Source organism: Chiloscyllium plagiosum, unplaced genomic scaffold (genome assembly GCF_037043375.1).
Source record: "Chiloscyllium plagiosum isolate Xiang-an unplaced genomic scaffold, Cpla_swu_hap1 HiC_scaffold_7, whole genome shotgun sequence".
In the NCBI taxonomy this organism is placed as follows: domain Eukaryota; kingdom Metazoa; phylum Chordata; class Chondrichthyes; order Orectolobiformes; family Hemiscylliidae; genus Chiloscyllium; species Chiloscyllium plagiosum.
In genome coordinates this window covers 28,091,742-28,107,959 of record NW_028270145.1, presented here as the reverse complement: position 1 = coordinate 28,107,959, position 16,218 = coordinate 28,091,742, and the positions used below count along the sequence as shown (strand labels likewise).

Here is a 16,218-nt window from a genome sequence, read left to right as displayed (position 1 = left end):
ATCAATCTATCTGCTTCATGTGGAATCTATAATCTCGATGTGGACTTCTGATCAAACATAACCAAAGCGTTAGTGGAGGGGGAAGGGCACGCAGGAGGGAGACTTGCTCTGTGCGTCCTGGTTAATTTCTGGACATTTGGACTCGCATCCCAGCATGGATGGGAATATTTGGTGTATGTTATAAAGTTGAGAGCACACTTCCTGAAAAGGTTCCTTTTCCCTGTTTCCTCAGACAGTGCAGGAGTCCAGAGTCTGTCCAAGTGTTTTCTTAAAAGCGCAAGGGAATAATAAATGTAATAAATTAACTACACCAAGGAAGTCTGTGAAAATTAATTTAAAAGTTCTTATGTTTCAATTATAAGATAGCGAACAGTGTTAAATGTCAGTGACACATTAATATTTTGGAAAGTATTTGGAGAAGTGCAGTTAGCTATGGCGACCTATGTTTCGTTGCACGTCTTTGGCAATAGTCCCTTATATATCACTTGCGTTTGCTCATTGTAGAAATCTCATCCTTGATTTCACAACTTTCCATTGTCTTACCCCTCAATATCTCTATAACTCCCCTAACCCTACAACCCTCTGTGATAATGGCCTCTTGGACGTTTCCCCCTTTGGATGCTGCACTATTGTTTGCCTTGAGTTTAAGCTCTGGACTTGCCTGTCGAAACATTTCTACCCCGTTATCTTACTTTGCTCCTTTCAGATACTCTTTCAAATTACCTCTTTGTCCGGGTCATCTCCTTATAGACCTCAGTGCAGTACTGTTGCTGGGTGGCAGAGTGGCTCAGTGGTTAGAATTGCTGCCTTGTAGTGCAAGCGCAACTAGGTTCAATTCCGTCCTTGGGTGATTGTTGGGGTGGAGTTTGCATGTTCTCCGTGTGCCTGTGTGGGGCTGCTCTGGTTTCCTTGCACAGCCCAAAGGGGTACAGGTTAGGTGGATTGGCCAGGCTAAATTGCCCACAGTGTGCAGGCTTAGGTGGATTAGCCATGGGAATTACAGGGATTGGGTGGGATGTTGTTCAGAGGGTTGGTGTGGACTTGATGGGCCTGTTTCCCCCCTATAGAGATTCTATCATTTTTATTATAAGGTTGGGATAGAGTTTTGTTGCATTAAAGGTGCACTTGTTCCTTTCACATTGTTTAATTGTCAGATGGAGGGTCCAGTTTGTTGGCTGCTTTTCTATATAGAGACAAATAGTTGAGGTGAATGAAGGCTCGAGACACAACTATTCCTCAAGTTTGACTTTGAGAGGGTCCTGTGTAGTTTTTACTTTCTGTTTTGTTTTGAGCTGAAAGTTGATTTTGAGTTTTAGGCCCCCCCCCCACTCTGTTTTTGGTTGGCTCCATTTTTCAATTGGTTAGAGTTGGCTTTGGTGTTCTGAAGTTGGGCCTGAGCTTTGCTTGATGGAGTTGACATGGGTCATACTGGGTTGAGATTTACTTCCCTGAATGGGGGCGTCGAGTTGGGATGGATTGACAGACCTGTCTCATTAATTTGATTGGGTTAGATTGGCCTCGGTTCGTCTGAGTTCTCACCTCCATTGTAACTCCGGCCCACCCTGCAGGTTTTACCATCCCCACACGTTCTCCAAGTGCAGTATTATGGAATACAAGGAGTTTCTACAAAGGGGTGGAGGAGCCTGCCTCTTCAACAGGCCGACAAAGGTAGGACTTGCTTCTGCGAGACGGAGATTGCTCAGTCAGTACCCACTGGCTTTATTGGGTTGATGTCCCAGTCAGAATCTTAAATAAACCTGGGCTCCAATGTTCACACATGGTGCAGGGTCAAGATCATGAGCCAGGGAGCTTTCTTCCTCTTGTGCCGCAATCTCAATGGAGTGATCTAAATGATGCCCCTGCGTCGCACTCTTTCTTTATCACGCCGTAGTTTGCTGGCAGTGTTGCGCTTTTAGCTCCTTTAAGACAACGGGATGTAAGAGCAGCAATAGGCCATTCAGCCCTTTGATTCTGCCCCATCATTTAGTGAGATCTTCCGTTTCCTCCAAACTACTAGCACCGGGGTCAATTGTTTCTTGGGACTAATTACTTTGCGTGTTACCTCAGACGTTAGGTTGCATTAGCCCCAATCCGTCTTCTACACCTGTGGGAGGCAGCATGAGTACCTTAGACTGATAACTCACTCTGGTGGCAGTGACCTTATCATTCCAGCTCTCAGTCGATAAGTATTCCATTGCGGTCTCTCAAGCCTGTCCAGGCAGGAATTCCCATGAACTATCCCTGTCACACCCACAAGATGTAGGTGGAAGATCTGCTCGGGACACTTTGGGAGACAAGCGAACAATGACCGTGGAGTGAACCCCAGGGTGGGATTGGGCTGGATTCCCATGTTCTGAGTCTGCCGGACGGGCAGCCTGGCCCCACTCCCCGTCGTCCCCAGGCTCCAATCAGAATTACAGGCCCGGTTTTAATTTTCTCACCTCTCGCTGGTGTGAGCCTTGCTCCCTCTCTCTCTCTGTTCCTTTGCAGCTGTTTGAGACTACGGAGTGTGGAAATGGATATGTGGAATCTGGTGAAGAATGTGACTGTGGACTGCGAGTGGTAAGCTTAAAGTGTGAGCTGTGCTGTTTCTCTTCCTGCTTTTTCTTTGCGCTGCTCCCCTACGCTGCTCGCTGGTGTGGTAACACCTTGGTTTGATAGTGAGTGAATTGGCTAGGCCATTGATCAGCCATTCCCCGTGGTTCTGCATGTATTTGTGACTGCCCCCAGCCCCAAGGGACAGTCGCTGGGTGGGAGGCAAGGTAAGGGAACCAGGATTCAGACTGTATCTCGGCCTAGCAACACAAGGAGATGGGCTGCAAGGAATCTCGAGCATCCTCTGAGTCAGTGGAAAATACAAACCGGGAGTGTTGATGCTTCCCTGAAGTTGGATGCTCCAATCCAGGTTTGAACAGGAGAGTCTTGCTCCAAAATTGCGGACAGGGTTCAGTTGGAGTCCCAATGTTATTGCGGCACCATGCCCAGAGATGTGCGCATCAAGAGTTGGAACATTCACTCCTGTGAACGTTCGCGGCCACAAACTCCCGACTCTGAGTCGATATCCTGCTGGAATGGAGGGACAACCTCCTCGATTGGCAGTGTGCTGTCGGGATTCACATGCATAGGGAGTTTGGACCAGCCTGTGATGGAGAAAGGAACAGGAGCTGACATTGGTGCAGTGAGCTGGAATAGGGCGAGGCCCATGGGGAGCACAAACACCAGTTTGGGCCAGCTAGGCTGAATGGCCTGTTTGCATCCATGCTGTAGCTTCTGTGTATGACTACCGTGGATGACCCTCCCTTGTTTCTCTCTGTTCCTTGCCCAGGAATGCTTCGGGAGCTGCTGCAAGAAGTGTTCCCTTGCCAACGGTGCCCACTGCAGCGATGGACCTTGCTGCAATTACACTTGCCAGGTAACGCATGCCAATACAATGCAGCTTCATCATAATTCTGCAAAATGTAGTGATCTCCATGAACCAATCTCCTCACATGTGCATCTTGCTGGGACATGGGCAATTGGTAACAATCTCAAGGCTCCTTCTCAAGCCATAAGCTGTTTTTCTGTGGGAAATAGGAGCGTCTGGGCTGGCCCTGGCCTACCCAACCACCCACACTGGAACTACATGGCCCTTCAACCCAATTATGGCAAAGTTGGGGTGATTTCACATGTGATCTCTCTCCAGTTTTAGCCAATTCCAGGACCAAGGAATATACGAGCAGGAATTTAACCGTTCCCCGCAGTATAACAGTGACTGCATGTGACTAAGTTCACTTCACTTGGTATTGGAATGTTCTGGAACCTCTTATGGGTATGACATACGCCCCATTAGTGCAAGGCCTTCTTTCCTTTAAATGGAAGAAATGATTGTTAGCTGGGAATGCTGACTCAGTCGGTCAATTGGCGTACCATGCGGACAGCAACTTGCAGCCACGTATTGTCCATAGCGCCCTGAAGTGCTTCACAGGAAAGTGTTAGCGGGCAGGTTTTTGGAGTCGAGCACGTGTGGAGGTTTTGAGATGTTTGAACAGAAGGTGGAGGGTCTTTGAGGTGGGTCTGAGAGGAGCCGGCGCAGGTAAAGGGGTGGAAAGTTTGAGGAGGGTGAATTTCAAAGCGTAGGGCCCCAGGCAGCTGAAAACCCAACCGGTACTGCCAACAGACAGTTAACAGCGAAACAGTGCCAGAAATAACTCCACAGAGGCTGGTACCATGTCACACATGGGCATGTCTTGACTTTAGTACTGCCTCTTTCAGAGTCAGGTAGCAGTGTGTCAGTGTCTCTGTTTATTTTGTGCCCTTCACCAAACAACTCCTGGTTATATTTTTCGTTTTTTTCCTTTTTTCTTTTTTTTTGTTTCTTTTGTTTTTTTTATTTAACCCCCACACTACCGCCTAACTGCGGTAGTGCTTATTTTTTTCCCCAGCACCCATGGTGTGTGTGTGCAGGTGTGAGACACAGTGAGAGACACAAAGTGCACGAATGTTTATTCAGTTTCCACCACCAGGAAGATAGGAAAACACCCGGGTGGCCAGTGACAAACACTGCCCTTCACATCAAAGGGCAGTGCTGTGTGATCAAAACAGTGAAGGGGAGGGCAGGGACTAAATCAAAATAGAGTTGGAGGGAGAAATGATGCACTCCACTCCCTGCGACGCCCACCTCTCCCTGAACAACTCCAGGGTGTTGGTGGACACCACGTGCTCCTTCTCCAAAGACACCCGGGCCCTAACATAACCGCGGAAGAGGGGCAGGCAGTCGGCCCTAACGACCCCCTCCATAGCCCGCTGCCTGGACCTGACACTCCTGCTTGTATCTGTCAGCCAGGACTCCCTGATTGGACAAGATTAACAATCGGGGGGTGGGTGGGGGGGGGGAATCTCCGATCCTATGAGGTTACAGTCACTACAAGAGCATGATCTGTGTCCGTGATGGATCTCGTAGCAGCAAGGCCAACATCCCATGAAAGAATATGGAAATGTGGCCCCCGGGCTGGTTTTCCAATCCCCGGAGGAGACAGTTTCGTATTCGGATACTTTGAATCTCATGTTCCCAGTTAGCACATCAGCCTTCCGATGCATCAGGGACGTGTGCTGTATGTTTCCAAATGAAGGCGATCGGAGGAATCATTGGCGACCCGCTCAGCTCTCGAGGAACTGACTGCTAGGCTGGTTAAAAAGGACAAGCACCATTCCCGATGGGGGACTGATTCAGCACCAGAACGTGCCCCTGGCACAGGTAGGGGCCTCATACACAGACGTTATGTGGTGCCAGTGAATCCAACACGGGACTGGGATATGAAACGGATCCAAGGGAGCAGGATTCCAAGCCTGGTCCGAAAATATGTCTCAGACCGGACTACAGAGCCATCAGAGGCGGCGAAAGATGGGCTGAGAATCCGATTGCATTTGGATAGAGCCTCATATGACCCCAGGGGGTCACAAAGGTTCTCTGCAGTCAAAAGAGTGGTGTTTGACGTGTCGTCAAGCTCTGTGGGAAGGGCAGTGAGCTGACAATCGTTTTGATGTGATGTGAGAGGCCAATAGGTGAAACTGCCGTAACATCCTGTGTTCTTACACCCAGTTCCTAAAACGAGGATATGACTGTCGGGATGCGGTGAATGACTGTGATATAGCGGAGTACTGCACAGGAGACTCTGGGCAGGTATGTATCGTCCGGGCTATCAAAGGGAATAAAGTTCTGGGGGGGGAGAAGGGGGGGAGGAGGATCAATGGTTCACTAGGCCTCCAATCCCTTAGCAACATCTCCCCTCGTGGTTGGCTGTGGACCGGAGTTGCAAGTGTTCAGCGCTATTGGTTTATCAATTGTTTCAGTGTGATCTGACCCCTGTAAGATCCGTCTTGCCCAGGTTCATTAAAAAGCAGTCAAGAAGGGGCCCTTTAGGAATAGAAGCTAGTTCTGGATGTAGGTTTGGTCGCTGAGCTGGGAGGTTCATTTCCAGACGTTTCGTCACCCTACTAGGTAACATCACACAGCCCTGGTCTCCCTGCAAATAGGGCCCTGAACTTCTGACTGCCTGCACACCCCAGTTCCCTGTTCTGCTTCTACTCTGACATCTCTGCCACACTGTCCTTTTGAAAATCAATACAGTCATAGAGATGTACAGCATGGAAACAGACCCTTTGGTCCCACCCGTCCATGCTGACCAGATATCTTAAATTAATTTAGTCCCGTTTGCCAGCATTTAGCCCATATCTCTCTAAACCCCTCCTATTCATATATCCATCTAGATGCCTCTTAAATGTTGCAATTGTACCAGCCTCCACCACTTCCTCTGGCAGCTCATACCATACACGCATCACCCTCTGCTCGAGAAAGTTGCCCCTTAGCTCCCTTTTATATCTTTCCCCTCTCACCCTAAACCTATGCCCTCTAACTCTGGACTCACCCACCCTGGAGTAAAGACTTTGTCTGTTTACCCTATCCATGCCCCTCATGATTTTATAAACCTCTAAAAGGTCACCCCTCAGCCACTGACACTGGGGAAAACAGCCCCAGATTATTCAGCCTCTCCCTGTAGCTCAAACCCTGCAACCCTGGCAACATCCTTGTAAATCTTTTCTGAAACTTTCCAGGTTTCACAACATCCTTCCGATAGGAGGGAGACCAGAATTGTACACACAGTTCCAAAAGTGGCCTAACCAATGTCCTGCAGAGCCACAACATGGCATCCCAACTCCTATACACAATGCTCTGACCAATAAAGGCATCATACCAACCAATGTCTTCACTAACCTGTCTACCTGCGACTCTACATCGTCCTTCCACTGGGCACATTGCTTGGCTTGAATGTTAACTTTAGCAGCTTCAGACTTCTCTCTCTGGCATTGGCACACGGGGTGTCTGAATCCCCTGGAGACCTAAACACCCACCCCCTCTTACACCAACGGGGGGTGGAAGAGGGTTAGGAGAAGAAGGCGGGAGAATGGGGTTGAGAAACATATCAGTCACGATCGAATGGCGGAGCAGACTCGACGGGCCGAATGGCCTAATTCTGCTCCTGTAACTTAGAGATTTATGCCTTTGGGTTTAAATCTTTCGTGGTGCTGCCCTCCTGCTCTTTCCAACATTCACACCTTCCGCAGGCCCATCTTTCATTTCTTCACTTGTCTTAGTCACCTTGCACCCTTTAGTCTTTCCTGCCCTCCACCTCCCTGTTTGTACTTTTCCTGCCCACTTTGTCCCTGCCTCTGCACTTCTTGCAATTCCCATGAAAGGTTATGGACCTGAAGCATTGGTGGAATCAAGTGGGGTGCCCCTTAAGTGTGGCGTGAGCACTAGCATGGATTGGTTGGGCCAAATGGCCTGTTCCTGCACTATACATCCCAAAGCAATTTTCAGTTTTGATTGTGTCTCTTCTTTTTTTATCCACCAGTGTCCACCTAACCTTCACAAGCAGGATGGATATACCTGCGACCTCAACCAGGTGGGTGCAGTTTAGCCTTCACACAGGTTTCTGTGATTTTAGAACAGGTTATGTCCTCTGCTTTTGGGGCGACATGGGTGGCTCAGCGGTTATGCAGGGATGGGGTGGGTCTCAGTGGGACGCTGATCGGAGGGTCGGTGTAGACGTGATGGGTCGAATGGTCTGCTTCCACACTGTAGGGATTCTCTGATTCAGGGGCTACATTGACCACAGATGTTTTACATCTTGCAGGGCCGATGCTTCAGTGGAGAATGCAAAACAAGGGACAACCAGTGCAAACTGATCTGGGGCTCAAGTAAGTGAACCATATGCTGTCCAGTGTTGGTGTCTACCTCTGCGCCCCCACCCCATCCCTGGTAACAGTAACCTTTAAAACAAAATGCAAACTTCCCAGTGACCCCAACGAAGATTCACCTGACAAGAGTTCATGTTCTGAGACTTTGACTGCAACAAACCAACTAAAGTCAACATTACTTGGAGGGCATCTAATATACTAAAATATAAAAACAAATACACCCCTTATTTTTTTAAGCGATAACCTTATGCCACGTTTACTTGTTGCTCCGCACTCTCAACTGACATGTTTGCAGGATTTGCTCTCTTTTATTCACTCAGAATTGTGCTCGAAAACAAAGTTTCCTGCACTCAACACTTTGAGCACAGCCGTTGTAAGGTTCCACTGGTGACCCTGTGGTCTCCAATGGGTTAGAATCCTTGTTTGCGAGAAAGCGACTTCTCTGCTAGACTTCGCAGTACCTGTTGTGGGTGTTTTTCCCCAGCTTTCAGGAAGACTGCCCCGAGAGTCGTAGAGATGTACAGCACGGAAACAGACCCTTCAGTCCAACTCGTCCATGCTGGCCAGATATCCTAAATAAATCTGGTCCCAGTTGTTAGCACCAGGCCCATATCCCTCTAAACCCTTTCCTAATCATATACCCATCCAGATGCTGTAATTGTACCAGCCTCCACCACTTCCTCCACCTCCTATTTCTGCTGCTAAATCCTTTGCCTTGAAGAATCAATGGCTCCCCCAGCACACAGGCCTGTCTGACTGGCCCCGAGATATCACTTCACTGGGCAACCTCCAGTGCAGCTCTATTAATGGCCATCCATTCAGGGTGGCGCTGCTGGAGCTGTTGACCCTTCCGATTGGGTCGGCAATCTCTGAGGCGGGGACGATGTCCTTCATGGGTCAGGAGGTTCATGGGCAGCCAATCAGTTGACTTTCATCCATCGTATGTAACCTTGACAACCATCAGCTGCCAAGGTGATGGCGGGGGAGGGGGTATTGCTGTTCTCCTGCATTACAACCCCTCCCCAACCAAACACCCGTGACCAGTCCATACTGGGTCTGTGAACATGTGGCGTACGTGGTTGGTGATGGCTTTTCTCATCCACAGAGGCCAGGGGCTCAGACAAGTACTGCTACGAGAAGCTCAACACGGAAGGGACTGAGAAAGGGAACTGTGGGAAGGACGGTGAGAAATGGCTGCAGTGCAGTAAGCAGTAAGTAGGACCCCGGCGATGATGAAGAGGGCGCTCTGCCCCCCCCATCCCGTGAATCCAGGCAGAGCCGCTGCTGAACGGGGAGTCTTGGAGGCGACAGATTCACGTGTGGATGGGTCTGCGGTGAACTGAAGGAGCGTCGCGCGCCCTCAGTGTCTGACCTTGATGATAGTTTTGCAGGGTTCCGGCCCCTTTAGGCCTCATTCACTGGGGACAGCACCTGTATCTGAGAGACCCGATCGTGGCCATCTAATGTGGATCCGCACCCTGCACTGGGCCTTGCCAGGCTCTGCCTCTGCGTTTCCATTAACCTTCACCGTATACGTTATGGTTATGTTGCCGAGGCCACGTTGTTTCCGGTGACATGGCCCCCTCCTTCCCCCGCTGCCGGGGCAAACCCTGTGAGGAAGTGAATGAGCCAACCTTTGGTGGGGGTAAAGCGTGTGATTTTGAGCTGGCATCGGGATCGAGTGGGTGTCAGAGCCCCTCCCCGTGTGGGGAGCAGTCCCCCAGACTGACCCATTCCTGGCCAACGGTATGCTCACCATTGCGTTAAAGCCAGGGGGTGCCACTACGAGGCCATCCAGCTCAGTAGATGTGAAACCTGCAGTTCAATTAAGAGAGAGAGCACCTCACTCTCCAACTCTTCAAACTTTTAAGCAAACTCTGAACCCAGCAGCTGTGCCATCATTGTGTAGGGAGGGCCCCCCCTCCCCCCCTCACCCCCTCTCCCCCCCAAGGGAGTCTGTGTATACAGCTCTGTCCCAACGGGGAGACGCGATGCTGGGTGAGGGGAGCTGGTGGATGTCCCAGAGCCTTATCTAGGCTAAAACATTCGCCCTTAAAAATCACACTCTTAGTCGCAGCATCTTTACCCCCAGGTTGTTGAACAATTGACAAATGGGTAAAGGGTTGCTGCTTCAGGGTTGCAGTTTGCCATTGCAGGACCCATGCACCAGGGGTAATGCCCGTTGCTGAAAGATTCAGTTGCAATGTGGCACTGAGCGCAAACAGTAGGCAGGGGATATGTGAGCAAGTGTCCCAACTGAACTGTTGAGCTCAGTGTCGTTTCGATAATGGAAGGTTCTCAGTCAATTCTCAAGCCTTCTCCATTGACTTAAATTATTTTCCTGAGTGAGTGGAGGGAGGAGTCCAAGTCCAACGGCAGCATGGTGGCTCAGTGGCTAGCACTGCTGCCTCACAGCGCCAGGGACCCGGGCTCGATTCCCACCTGGGGTGACAGTCTGCGTGGAGTTTGCACATTCCGCACGGGTGCTCCGGTTTCCTCCCACAATCCAAAGATATGCAGATTAGGTGGATTGGCCATGCTCAATTGTCCCATTGTGTTAGGTGCATTTGTCAGTGGGAAATGGGTGAGGGTGGGTTACTCTTTGGAGGGTCAGTGTGGACTGGTAGGGAATCTAATCTAATTACAACTGAAAGATAGTGAACGGGGCAGACAGAACCTTGGCTACCATTTCCACTGAAAAGCAGTCCATCTGACAACATTGCACCTCTCTATCTCTCCCTCTCTCTCTCTCTCTCTTTCTCTATCTCTCTCTCTCTGCTGTACTCCAGTCTGTGGAGAGCTTGAGCCCTTCACCATTGAGAAGATCATAGAACCCCTGCAGTGCAGAAGCAGGCCATTTGGCCCATCCACTCCACACTGACCCTCTGAAGAGCATCCCACCCAAACCTATCTCTGTAACCCTGCATTTCCCATGGCTAATCCACCTACCCTGCACATCCCTGGACACTATGAGGCAATTTAGCATGGCCAGTCCGCCTAATCTGCGCGTCTTTGGGACTGTGGGAGGAAATTGGAGCTCCCGGAGGGAACCCGCACTGACCTGGGTGAATGTCCACACGGACAGTCACCTGAGGGTGGAATCGAACCTGGGTCCCTGATACTGTGAGGCAGCAGTGCTAACCGCTGAGGCACTGTGCTGCCCCAGAAGGCGGGGAATTTTCTCCTTGAATTGCTGCTGTCCACATGGTGTAGATGGTGCCACAATTGCCGTAGAGATCGGTAACTGTTAGAAAGAAATGTATTCCCACAAAACCAACCACAAGAAAGCTGCTGGGCAAAATATTACTTCATTAAAACTTTCATTACATCAGACCAACCGAAAGCAACACAATTCAAACATTCAACAACGCATAAATGATTTTGTTTTCCCATCCAAGGGTAATTTTCACTTTGACTAGTCGATATGACAAGGATACACCTCGCACGCTAAAAGCACACGCGTCACCCCCCACATGAATACGATACCACATGCAATCTCACAACTCAACCTGGCCTCTGGTCTGTGAGATCTCTCACGTACAGATCAATGGATTTGGTCTGAGAGTGGCTTTGACCATTAGCCGAATTCTGCCTGATGATCCTGGATGTGGTTAATATTCAAACAGTACATTCCTAAAGTACCTGCTTAGCTATGTTCGTGACAATCTTGATGCCACAATATTCCCAAATATTCCTTTCACTAACCCCTTGGCTGCCTCTAACGGCGGTCTTTCTAGTTCACAAGCTCTGGTTTTGTTTTTGTTTGTCTTCAGATTTCTGTTCTTTTTAACTGTACACCACACACAGTAACACAGCCCTCACTCTATTCCCCATGCTTCCTCAGCCAGACCAATTCAGAATTGCAGCTGTAGATCAGCCATCTAGTTCACCATCTATTTACCTTCACCTTCAACTCCAAATCCGCTGAGATCGCAGAAGCATTTCTCGAATGTGAAATGCTTGCTAAGAAGCTCGATAACACCCATTTCAGAATGCTCGCTTTGGAATCAAAGAGAGTGCTCACAGACCGACAACATAAAACATTTACCAAAATGCAAATGTGCCATCACGGTACAGCCACAATGCTGTTACAGGTGGAGTGATGCTGAAGGAGAATTCCAGGATTGTGATCCACTGAAAGTGAAGGAATGGTGATATACTTCCAGATCCAGATGTTGTGTGATTCGGAGGGGAACGCGGTGATGTTGCAGTGGAGGTAGCTGCTGTGGAAGGAGCCCCAGCAAGTTGCCTCAGTGCATTTTGACTATGACTCCCACTGTGTGCGAGTGGGCAGAGGTAGTGACATTTTGAAGCATGGTACCAGTCAGGCTTTGTCCTGCTGAATGTCTTGAGTGGTTTCAGAGCTTTGCTCAGCGAAGCAAGTGGAGAGTGTTCCATCACACATTCCCTAACATGTGCATTGCAGAAGCTCGGTAGAATTTGGGGGAAAGTCAGGAGGTGAGTTACTCACTGCTGGATGCCCAGCCTCTGACCTGCTCTTGTAGCCGCAGTGTTTTTCTGGCTGGTCCAGTTTGGTTTCCCTTCACCAGCGTTCCCAGTTTGTGGGCTCTGGACCAGGATGACTGCATTGAGTATGACCAGTGAGGCAGCTGGGTGGGTTCAAGTGTTGGTGCAGGACCTCCTTCTGAGTTCACTGCTCCGTTAGCTGTAAGATAGCTGTCTGACTGCAGCAAGGAAAGCTTTTCTGGGGCAGGAGGGACAGTGTGGACAGAACTTAACATATTTGTCAAATGACCCAGGACAAGAATGACGGTGATCTGCAGTTCATGGTAGGGTGGTGAAAGCAGATTCTTTTGTGACTCTCCAGAAGAAATTTACTAGCTTATTGAGAAGGGAAGTCTATTGCTGGGCTGTGGGGATAGAGCTAAGGGACTAACTGGATCTTTCTGAGGGCTAGTGCAGACACAATGGGCTCAGTGGCATCCATCAGGGGCTCACGAATATTCTTTGAGACGGTGGTGAGTTTCCTTGACTATGTTTAAAGGAGAAAGCAAAAAAAAAAAAAGAATTAAGTTAAAGCAGAGTCCCGCAGTGATCAAGAGCAATTGTTTATGCCCAGCTAGTGATGGTGGACAGGATTGAATTTGTTAGCGGTTGCCTTATCAATTTAAGCCTGGGTCACAGTAAAGAATTGAACTCATGAACACTACCACCCTACTTTATTGGCTGAAGAACCCCTTCTGAAATTTATGGTTCTGTGACCACCCTAATCTGGCAGGTTTGAGGGAGGTAGTGGTTAACAAGCAGTAGTGTGGACAAATGCAAGGGCACCGTAACTACATCTTAAGTTACAATTACCTACAACAGATACACCAAGATACGTCAGCCTTGGGATGAGGAGTCGGTGAGATTCCACGTGTGTCTGATATCCTCCATGCACAATGTTCAGTCCCACTGCTATCGTCAGAACAGCACAATAGAACTCAATTAGCTCCACACACCTAGCAGATCAAACCCCTGTTAATTTGCAATTACCCAAAAGCCTGTTGCCTGTGTCCTAACACACACCAAATTATACTGACACCCCCCACACTCACTGACCTACACCAGCTCTCAGTTAATTATCACATCGATTTTAAAATTCACATCCCTGTTTCTGAATCCCTCCAGGACATTTCCTTTTTCTAACTCTAACCCAGGGAGATCTCTGCACTCTGGTCTGAAGAAGGGCTCATGCCCGAAACGTCGATTCTCCTGCTCCTTGGATGCTGCCTGACTGCTACGTTTTTCCAGCAACACATTTTCAGCTCTGATCTCCAGCATCTGCAGTCCTCACTTTCTCCTACTGTGGTCACTCAGCCTCTTAAGCATTCCCGTTTTTTTTAACCATGTCTTCAGTTGCCTGGCATCTAAGTTCACCTTCCCTACACCGCTCTCGGACTTGCATTCCTCCTTCAGTGTGCTTCAAACCAACTGCTTTGACCCTGTATGGTAGCTAGGTGGCAAATGCTCCTGTGAAGGGGAATTTCATTATGTCAAAGATGCTTTATGGCTGTCAGGTATCAAGCAGGGGGCTGAGATAATATTATCCTTCTTGTGTTGTTACTTGGGACAGTTTCTATTCCAGCTCCATGAAGCATCGAGAGAGAGAGGAAACAAACAGGGAAAGGGAATATTTCCTCAGCGTCTAATGGTTTGTTGAGAGGAAGTGGTGAACAAGGGAAAGAGCTCTTCATTACCTCTATCAACGACAGATTGAGCAATTGTTTACCTGAACATACGGTGCTCTTGTGGTGACAGGGGCCTTGTTTTCACTTTGCCCCTGTTGCAGAGATGAACCTCAATATCTGGATTCCCCTGCCTTTTACACGAACCATTCTCCCGGGGAGCTGCAGAGAACGTACAAGCTCAGGATGTGAACAGACGAGGCTAACTGCAATAACGTTGCTCTAAGGGGGGGGATTAGTTGTATTTTTTTTTTAAATAGTGTGCTGCCCTGTCAGTTGCTGAGCTGTCACTGACTGGAGTGCAGGATTATGGCTGTAACTCCGTGAGCATGGAAGTGCCTGTAAGTTGCCGATCATGTGGTCGTATCAACAGCCTTGTTTTTCTCTCTCTCTCTGTCCTCCCACCACTGCTGCCTTCCCCGATATCGCACACCCTCTGACCTTCTCCACGGCAGTGATGTCTTCTGCGGCTACCTGCTCTGCACTGGCGTTAGCCGTGTGCCGCGGATCGGCCGTCTCCTCGGTGAGATCACACCCACCTCCTTCTACCACCAAGGCAAGCTGGTGGACTGTAGGTAGGTACTCAGTGTTCTGGTGGCTTCTGTTTCTCAGGGTTGGGACAGACTACTCTTTGAGTGCTTGGTATTGAAAAGGCCTATTTGAAAACCTTCTGGGCCGCATTCTTTTTGTGCTATTTATGATGGAGCTTTGAAACGAGGGCCATGTGCAGTGTGCAAAATGCAGGGGTATTCTTTCATCTCCTTGGCAGTTGTGTAACCAGTGTTTTTTATCTCCATACATGCGAGTGAATAAATGTTTGTGTACATGTGTGCATGTGTATATATGTTTGCATATGTAATACCCATGTATAATCTATGTGTGCTAATTTTCCCAAATCCTGCACGTGCAGTTTTTAAAATTCTCTCCCCCATTCTGCCAAATTTGGCAAACTTGCAATGTTAAAGGTGATATATGAATGCATATTGCCTTCTCTGGTTCCTGATTATGGCTGGACTTTGCTGTTTATCCTGTATAACCACAGCTGCCACCATATTGCACTGTATGATTGAGGTTTCCTGAACTAATCCTATCTGCATGAACTCTGCATTGACCGATTAATCCATACACGCTCTCCTCGCACCAGTTTGGAGCTTCTCCATCCTCCCAGCTCTCTCTGCTTTAATGAAGCTCCTCAGACTCACTGTCATGCCTCTTTCTGATGTTTACTCTGCATTTACTGGGCGGGTTTTGAATTCTTTCACCCATCCCGTTGCTCCTTCTCCTTCAGTGGCAGCCACATTATTATGGACGACGGGACAGACCTGGGATACGTCGAGGATGGAACGCCCTGTGGGCCGTCGATGATGTGCACGGATCGGAGGTGCCAGCCCATTCCTTCCTTCAACATCAGTAGCTGTCCCAGTGGATCAGCGACCAAGATATGCTCTGGCCATGGGGTGAGTACGTGTGCCCAACATGTGCACGGCTGAGTGTATCTCTGCTAGACTCAGAGTCTGATGGGAAAATCCTCCCATCAGCCCCTCTTCCTGAACAGGGGAAGGCACTGTTGTCAGGAGCAGCTTGGTTGGTTGTCCTCTTGACTGCTGAGTTCAGAGGTCACAGGCTCAGGTCTCATAGCATGTGATCTATACTGATACTTAGGTGCAGGTAGAATGGTGCTCTGCTTGCTCTCTCTCCCAGCTCAGGGGGAGCTATTTGTGAGTAGCACCCAGCCCTCCAGCAACGTCACCCAAAACCCCAGATGCAGTGCGGTTTGTGTCACGTTATTGCAATGTGCTGCCGCATGTGGGAAACAGCACCCTTCAACAAATTCTTCACATAAGGCGCTTTGGAATGTCTTGAGATTGGGAAAGGTGCTATGTAAATGCAAGGTCTTTCTTTGGCAACCCTTCCACCTCCCCCCCCCAGTCCAAAAAAGGAGGAATGTGGGACATTCCACATCTGTGGCTTGGGATTGGCGAAGCATATGAAGCGAATAGCCTTAGTGCAGATTTATCTCCTCAGTGGCGGGCTGGAGGAGGGGTTGATATATCTTGCCAGGGAAAGGGAAGAATGGCAGCGGGAACTGAAGAGGAGAAAAGGGAGCAAATTCAGCAGGAACAAGAAGTGAAGGGTTCATGGGGAAAGAGGGAATTGGATTCAAGAGGGCAATGGATTCTCTTTTTGGATGTTAACGGTATGCAGGGGTATGGAGGAGGAGGAGGCAAAAGGTTGGTAGTTAGTAATAGCTGCTGCTAGTGCACTGGGCCGAATGGTCTCCTGCATCATAATG

At 49.1% G+C, this 16,218-nt stretch overlaps 1 protein-coding gene across 6 annotated transcripts in view; it reads left to right on the top strand.

The window, feature by feature from the left end:
- adam23a (ADAM metallopeptidase domain 23a) overlaps positions 1-16,218 on the top strand; it is a 305,906-nt gene that overhangs the window by 130,975 nt on the left and 158,713 nt on the right. For all 6 annotated transcript variants that reach the window (XM_043693275.2, XM_043693274.2, XM_043693276.2 and 3 more), the window contains exons 15-23: positions 1,569-1,668; positions 2,491-2,562; positions 3,326-3,412; positions 5,579-5,659; positions 7,392-7,442; positions 7,674-7,737; positions 8,843-8,948; positions 14,381-14,500; positions 15,214-15,382. In XM_043693275.2, the coding sequence (XP_043549210.2) occupies positions 1,569-1,668; positions 2,491-2,562; positions 3,326-3,412; positions 5,579-5,659; positions 7,392-7,442; positions 7,674-7,737; positions 8,843-8,948; positions 14,381-14,500; positions 15,214-15,382 (850 nt within the window). The remainder of the gene's footprint in view (positions 1-1,568; positions 1,669-2,490; positions 2,563-3,325; positions 3,413-5,578; positions 5,660-7,391; positions 7,443-7,673; positions 7,738-8,842; positions 8,949-14,380; positions 14,501-15,213; positions 15,383-16,218) is intronic.